The following is a 7,906-nucleotide window of genomic DNA, read 5'->3' as shown; positions in this document are numbered from 1 at the left end:
TTGTGACTGTTCGTGTAGTCTGGCTGTTGTAGCCTCCCTCAATAGGCACCATAAATATTTCGGTCATACATGCTTGAGAACATATATACCTTTCTCCACACCTGCGCGAATGCAATCGTTTTCAATATTTTCACCTGCTTTTTTTCGTGCGACGTTGCCAGATTTTGCAGCGTAGGTACACCTTACTAATAAAAAGTGATAAAATATGATGTGGTACAAAATGTCTATTACGCTGTATTGCATGTATACGTAGAGTTCAATCAATATTTTTTCTAAATTTATAATTATTTTATGGAAACCAGCTCGATTTGTATATAGGTAGTCGTATACAGAAGTGTAGTAGTACCTATTCGTAATTCGTTCGTGAAAATTTCGTACTTGCCATTTCAAGTTAAAAATTAAATGTGGAAATAAATAAGTCTGAAAAAGCGAAGTAATGACTTAATTCTCTTAAATTACTTTAAATATTTTTTTTTAGAAAGCGTAATGAAGAGTTTATTAAATAAGTATACATAGACGAAAAGGTTAGTATACATAGACTATTGTACGAATATTACAGATAAGTAACATTTCTACACCTGTCGATTGGTATTTGGTAAGCATGTACCCATTTAGCTAACAAAAAATTGAACAGCAAATCTTGAGAGAGAATGCAAGATCCGACGGCAATATTTATACAAGACATTATAATTGTACAAGCTGAATTAGATGGAAGCTATAGGTTTATATTTAAAAACAGGACATTTGTAATTTCAAAAATTATAGAAAACAATTTTAATTAATCAAAAGTGTTTATTTTTTTTATTTTAGTTTGTAACGTATAACAGTAGAAGAATCTCATAAACCACATCACTTGTATTTAATTTATAGTTGATTTATTATTTTATTTATTATTTTTTATTTATAAAACAATGTTTCATAAGATCCCGAAAAAAATTAAAGTATATTCATTTTTACATACTTTGAGTTAAAAGTTAAGACTTCATGCTAATAAATAGAACATTATTGAAGTTCACGTGGTCTTCATCGAAAAAACAAAACACAATCGTTAGTTCTTCAGATAAAAAAAGTCTTTAAATAGCCGACTCGTTTGTATTCATATTACAAATGTGTTATATGTTTCACTCAAATATTTATAAATATTTTATATCAAAAATATAACCCGTCAATAATTTGTTAAATCTTAACTTTCCAAAATAAGTCTTATTGTACATTTTCTTATAAAAGTTATTAGTTAGGGCTCTCAAACTTTGGGTTTCGCGACCCTAAATACGCCACTGTAATAATACCTTGCATGTATAATGCCAAAGGGTTATGGCATCTAATGGACAATGTGCATGACTGTGTCTACATGCGTGCGTCAGACACATTCAGATACGTCTGACAGTATAAAACCCAGACTGGCCGGACTTAACTTAAACTTCTCGCCTTGATGAATTATTTTATAATTTTTTATAACCATCAAAATTGAAAATATTTTATATGTCATGTTTATTTTTATTATCAATTCAATAATATTTAATTATTCATAGGTACCTACTATGTAAGCTTTTTAAATAAATATTCATAAGCCCACTCGCAGAATTAAAAAAAAATTGTCAGGAGCAGTGAAAGCGCCATTAGCTGCATCCGCACGCCTATTTATTATAATACAGGAACGACGTAGATATATAGGAGTAAATGTGACAAGGATATTTTATTATCCACGATTACAAAACACCATAATATTATTATATTCGATAATAATAATATAGTAATATTATACAAACGCACCGAAACCAGTTCTAATCTCCTGCAGCTGCAGTCAGAGATCCCGAATTCCCACAGTCTTGGATGGAACCGGTTTTTTTCTCGCCTTTAAACTATTTTGACATCCGTGTGCATCTATAATATACACCGTGCTTTGATTTATGTTACAAGCGATACGTGTATAAATAAGCCTACGGTTGAAATGTAGAAATTATATTTTTCGAATAAAAAAAAAAAAACAACAATATTTTACGACTTACTTAACCCTACGAAATAGGAGTATAAAATATAAGCGTATAATATATTATATTAATATTCTAGTTTGGTGTTTTTTTAAAAATCGATTATGAGCTTATATCGTCAAAATATTAAACTAACAGTCGATATAAAATCGTTTACCCTCTTTGAAAGTTTATTCTCGATATTATCCTGTTAGGTACAATATCGATATAACGAAAACGTGAATCATCGATGTTTCCAAAATAATATTATAGCTATACCTTATGACTGTTGCACTTACCTGGGCCGACTGCACTATAATAATATCCCCTCTGGCAGTCTGACCCATCTTGTTGTCGGATAAAAATTCAGCTGCCACGCCGTCCGACCGTCGTCGTTATGATTTCAGTTGTTGTCATTCGATACAGGGTGACTAACGTTCGTATAGATCGTTCTCCTCTCATCCACATACTATTATTATCGTTATTATTATTGTTGTACAATACAACAGCATCATTCATATCCACATATTTGACCATCATGGGTACTTACCTCGACAATCCGATAACCGACAAAGTCTCAGAAGACATGGAAGATGACACGTTGGTGTGTGGGGTCAGTTCCATGCAGGGTTGGCGTGTCAGACAAGAAGTAACGTTATACATTATTATAGCACAATTATTAATATAGTAATTAATTGTTATATATTAGTTAAATATAAGTGAAAGTAATTTGAGAGGGGAAGAAGAAGGGTCAGATTTCTGAAACATTTAATATCCCCCCCCCCCCCAAAAAAAAAAATTTCACTTTATTATTATAGTTAACTAATAACGTATATGTATTGAACACTGCCAAAACTATATAAGGTTATATTACCATATTTTATAATACTTTTCATTATTTTTTCGGTTGCGATTATATTACAACCTTTTTATTAGTGGACATTTCTGGACTATACCCATTGGATTTTTTTTCGGACACCACTTAATAAAGGCGTGTCTATAATAGATAATATATAAATTAATATTATATATAATAATTACAATTATAATATTTTTTTTATAATTCCTTATGGTGTCTGCTATGGAGAGGTTTCAATAGTATTATATTTATACCTACATTATTATATTGTACTTACGTATGTTTACTGTTTTATATCTTTGCAACATTATAACTTTTGTTTTATTTAAATATATTTAAATATCAAATTCAATTTATTTTATTATATTTAAGTATATTATTGCTTAATCTTTATTTCCTGACAACATAGTACGTTCGTCGTTTATAATGATGATCGATCGGAACTCGACAATATACAATTTACGGATAGGTAGTTAATATAAGACTCTGGAGTATCTTAAAGCTGGTGATGTTTATTACGTAGTATTTTTCATTGAAACGAAAATCGTGATATACTGACATAATTATTATAATCCATTTTGAACTATAACAACTTTCTTATAAACTAGCTTCGACACTTTCACTTTCCCCTTCAATAGTTGATTAAGATTGTATTATAGACAAAAAAATGTTGATCATGTTTTCGAAATTCAATTATTTTTCATCTAATTTTAAAATTGCAATATCGTTTAACCTGCTAATAATTAATGCAAATTCCAATATCACATATTATTCTAACAATGATCGTCGCTTCTATGTCAAAAAGACGTAGTGTATGTGGTGACTGATACAATTTAATAATATTATATTTGTAGAGATTAAATACACTTAATTTTGCCGCCGACGTCGTTATCAGTGAGATAATACCATATAGAAAACACCACGGCGACTCACTCTCGTTCTTTTTCCGGTCAGATGGTCGTCTAGAACGACCAGTCCCTGATATATATATTTATTTAAGTGTGATCATGGAGTAGGCACCATCTATGAACCGTGTCCACGGCTTTTTCACTGAGTGGACAGAATCAGTGGACGATGGTGCTATTTTTTTTTTATATTATCATGTTTTGATAACATATATCTTGCCGGTATATGAGTAATACTCAAACAATTATTATTATGTAATGTGTACCTCGGCGTCTACGAACGCCGGTGCCCCCTCTCGAGGTTGTTCTAAATTATTATCATCATCGTCACCATTATTGTGGTCAATTATTATTATTGTTTCATCATATAAAGGACCACACACACTTCTGGTAAAATTCTTTTTTCTTGGCGGTGGCAGTGGTAACGCCAACGCCACCGCTGCAGTGTGTGGGGACATTAAACTATGTTTTTATGGTTTATGCGTATATAGTATGTGTACCTATGTTATGTTATTCCCCACCTATTATGATTTCAGTCAGGGTCTTTAGCTTTCTCGGCCCTAATTAAAAACAATATAATTATCTCCCATGTAACCAGTACATATAATTATTTATTTACTTTTTTCTCTCTCTCCTCAATAACAAATAAACGATATTCCGGCTTAACAAGGTCTCGACTTGTGTTTGGTGTTTTTCTGGAAAGTTCAAGTTGGCCATTGGTAGCTATATGGACAGCGTAACGTCTCATGTTCTAAACAAGAACGAGAATTTACAAAACTAGAAAATATTGGAAACCGGAACCTAATTAAAATATTTTTAAATAACCGGTGCCTATATTTTTAAACCAATCATATCGGGTTTTACATGTATCATTAATTTTGTTTTTATCTCCATTATAATTTGTGACTGATTCACCGCACTGTCTTTTACCGGAACCCCTAACCTTGACTATTAATTTAAATTTTCCAAAAACAGGAACCGGAACCAGTATTTTTAATGAAAGTATTGTATACCAGAACCATAATCGAAAACTACAAAAATTAAAGGGTCAAGTCCCTGGTCTAAAGTAACTATATATTATTAGGTATACAGACGAAATATAAGTAGATGTTAACCGATTATATTATACAACTATAAATAATTTCATTTATGGTTTTACGGATAATTACGAGTTTAAATGATGCGTCATATTTATATATCTATTATTATACATCGAGTATCGAAAATATAGTATGGTTATTATTATTATATTATTCTCGTTTAAGGATGCTCACTTCAGTCTACTAGACTTTGACAAGAACATGTCGCTTTTTGGTGTATTTGATGGACACGGTGGAGCTGAGGTAGCTCGATTAGCAGTTGAAGAGTTACCTAGTATGATAAAAAACCAATCTTTTAATGTTGGCGATTACGAAAATGCTCTGAAAAACGCCTATTTAGATTTCGACCTATATTTGCGTTCCAAGACTGCTTTGGAAAGAATGAAAATTCTTGCAGAACAAGATGGTCCAACGAATGGAGGTGGTACGTTTAAAAAATATATACCTACTTTTAATGCAGTTGATTATTGGCTTGACCGGAAACGGTGATGTAATTTTTGCTTGCGGTATTGACAAAAAAAGAATCAACTAACAAAGGTCACTTCTTAATCGTTTTTTTTAAAGTAATACAATACTATATAATTGGTAGTGAATTTATTTATTTTGTTAAGTTTATACGAATTTGTGTGATTTTAAATTATAAGCTTCACTTACTCAATAACAGCTACCATTATTAATGTTATTTTAAAAATGGATTCTTATAATACATATTACTTATTGAATAATCTTTAAATCTATTACAATTTTCTCGTTGAATTAGGCGTCAATGCAGATGGCAACAACGAAAACAATGATGAAGACATATACAAAATGGTAACTAGTTAGATTGTAAATATTACTAATAATTTGTATTTTATAATATATGTTATCATACAGTAATATGTTTCATGAAATTCGAAATTATTTTTATTTGTGTTATTTGCCTGTTTGCTATCAGACAAATTATTTATTATTAATTATATAATTATTATAAGGATTATTGTCTGATTATTATTTCAACGATAAATATGACATAAATTAATTACTGTATATAAAACCGATCGAACATAGATTATATTATTTTAACATAATAATCTAAACATTAACGTAAATAAAATAATGTACTTGACTCAATGTTTGCATTAAAACTTTAGTTAGGTACTGATTTTATATTAATGTTTAGCTTTAATTTAGCTTAATATTTTTTTTTATTTTACGTAACAGAAATTATTTTTATATGTTTACAGTATGGCTTTTACAGTGGTTGCACCGCAGTCGTGGCGTTATTAGTGGACAAGAAAAAACTTTATGTGGCTAACATTGGAGACTCCAGGTGTGTCGTTGCTGTTCACGGCACTAAAGCCATTGATATGTCAAAAGACCATAAGCCTAGGGATGAACCAGAGTTATTAAGAATTCGCGCAGCTGGAGCAAGAGTTACATACGACGGACGAATCAATCGCGATCTAAATTTGTCCCGAGCTTTCGGTAAAAGTTTTATTTTCCCTTTTTACTGACAACTCATTAATATATTTTCATCGAACATACTCCATTACTATGTATATTGTATAATATAGGTGATCACATGTATAAGCAGAATTCTTTGCTCCTGGAAACAGAACAAGTTGTTATCGCTTTACCCGATATACAGGGCAGAGTATTAAACGCAGAAGACGGCGATTTCATCGTATTGGGATGTGATGGTATATGGGATACATTAAGTAGTCAAGCTGCTGTAGACTTGATAGCAAATCACATCCATGAACCTGGTATACAACTGTCGTCAGTTTGCGAAAAAGTGAGGAGAAAATATAATTTTATTGTCTTGAGTATATAATACATAATAGGTTATTAATAATACATCCGATTTTCAGTTACTCAGCAGATGTTTCTCGGCCGAACGCCGTTCAAAAGGTGTCGATAACATGACATGTATTATTGTGAAATTAAAACACAAGAAACAGCAGTCAGATCAAAAGGATAGTGATCAAATCGCCTGCAAACTTAAAGAGCTCGAATTGCATTCATGATCTGACAGCAATTACCTACAGTTATTAATCGGCTTTCAGCTGCTGCTCATAATATAATATTTTTTATTTTATACACAAACAAATTTTAATTATATAAAACGATTTGACTTATTTTACATATTCTGCGTGTTTTAAGTATTTAATAATATAAACCTACTTATAGTATAATTTATTTTTATTTTTATTTTATACACAAACTCTCTTGAATTACATAACGATTCAACGTATTTTATTTCAATATTCGATTGAAAATATCAGCATGGCAGCATTTACAATATATTTATAATGCAATCATGAAATTAGTTTTAAATCTTTGGGTCATCATGAAGATATTAGGACTATTAGGTATACCTAAACATTAGTTTCGGGAAAATCAGGGTTTGGGATGAAGAGGTACTTATTATCATAGTATTTTTTTTATTTCTTAAATAAAAACAATATGAAAACAAATCGTTTTTTCTGTTGTGTACATAAACACCTACTTTATCTGTAATTAACAATTAGCTTATGAGTTTAATTTAAATGCATTTACTTTTTCAACATCCATTAGGTACTGCAAGTATGCAAATAATATTGTTTCAATTTTTTTATTGAAATAATTAGAGTGATAAAAAGCAGTTAATGTAGATGGTTATCACTAATAACTTATTAGTATAGGATTCGGATTTTGATGCATTTACATTTTTTTCCAGAATGCTTGACATGAAGCTTTTCAAGATATAAATATGTTTCAAGTACACTCAATGCAACAATGAACTTTTTTTGGGGAATCTTTGCATTTTTTGTGCTCGAATTTAAGGGGTGTGCAAAGTACAAAGCTCCTCCTTATTTTTTTTTTGCGAAGACGGGGATATGGCAAAAACCAATGCTCGAAATAATTTTCATTTAGATGTGGATTACATTTTTTCAATGATATCCTAATAAATTTTACAATTTTCAAAAATATTTTTGATATTAGTTCATTATCTTGGCTATGGTATTAGACCTTGCTATTTTTATTATAGTTTATTTATATTACATCACGATTGTTCTTTGCCTAGTTCAATAGTGTACACGCTACACA

At 30.4% G+C, this 7,906-nt stretch overlaps 1 protein-coding gene across 1 annotated transcript; it reads left to right on the top strand.

Moving 5' to 3' along the window:
* The first annotated feature begins 2,309 nt into the window (after positions 1 to 2,309).
* Positions 2,310 to 6,963, top strand: LOC111029816 (probable protein phosphatase CG10417). Its single transcript, XM_022309011.1, has 6 exons — positions 2,310 to 2,619; positions 5,000 to 5,258; positions 5,595 to 5,647; positions 6,061 to 6,301; positions 6,391 to 6,611; positions 6,688 to 6,963. Exons 1-6 carry the CDS (start codon positions 2,368 to 2,370, stop codon positions 6,841 to 6,843), a joined length of 1,182 nt encoding a protein of 393 aa, XP_022164703.1. The 5' UTR covers positions 2,310 to 2,367; the 3' UTR covers positions 6,844 to 6,963.
* Positions 6,964 to 7,906: the final 943 nt, after the last annotated feature.

The sequence above is a fragment of the Myzus persicae genome, unplaced genomic scaffold (genome assembly GCF_001856785.1).
Source record: "Myzus persicae strain clone G006 unplaced genomic scaffold, MPER_G0061.0, whole genome shotgun sequence".
NCBI classification, from domain to species: Eukaryota; Metazoa; Arthropoda; class Insecta; order Hemiptera; family Aphididae; genus Myzus; species Myzus persicae.
Note: the sequence above shows the minus strand (reverse complement) of the source record. Positions and strands in the feature narration are given on the sequence as shown.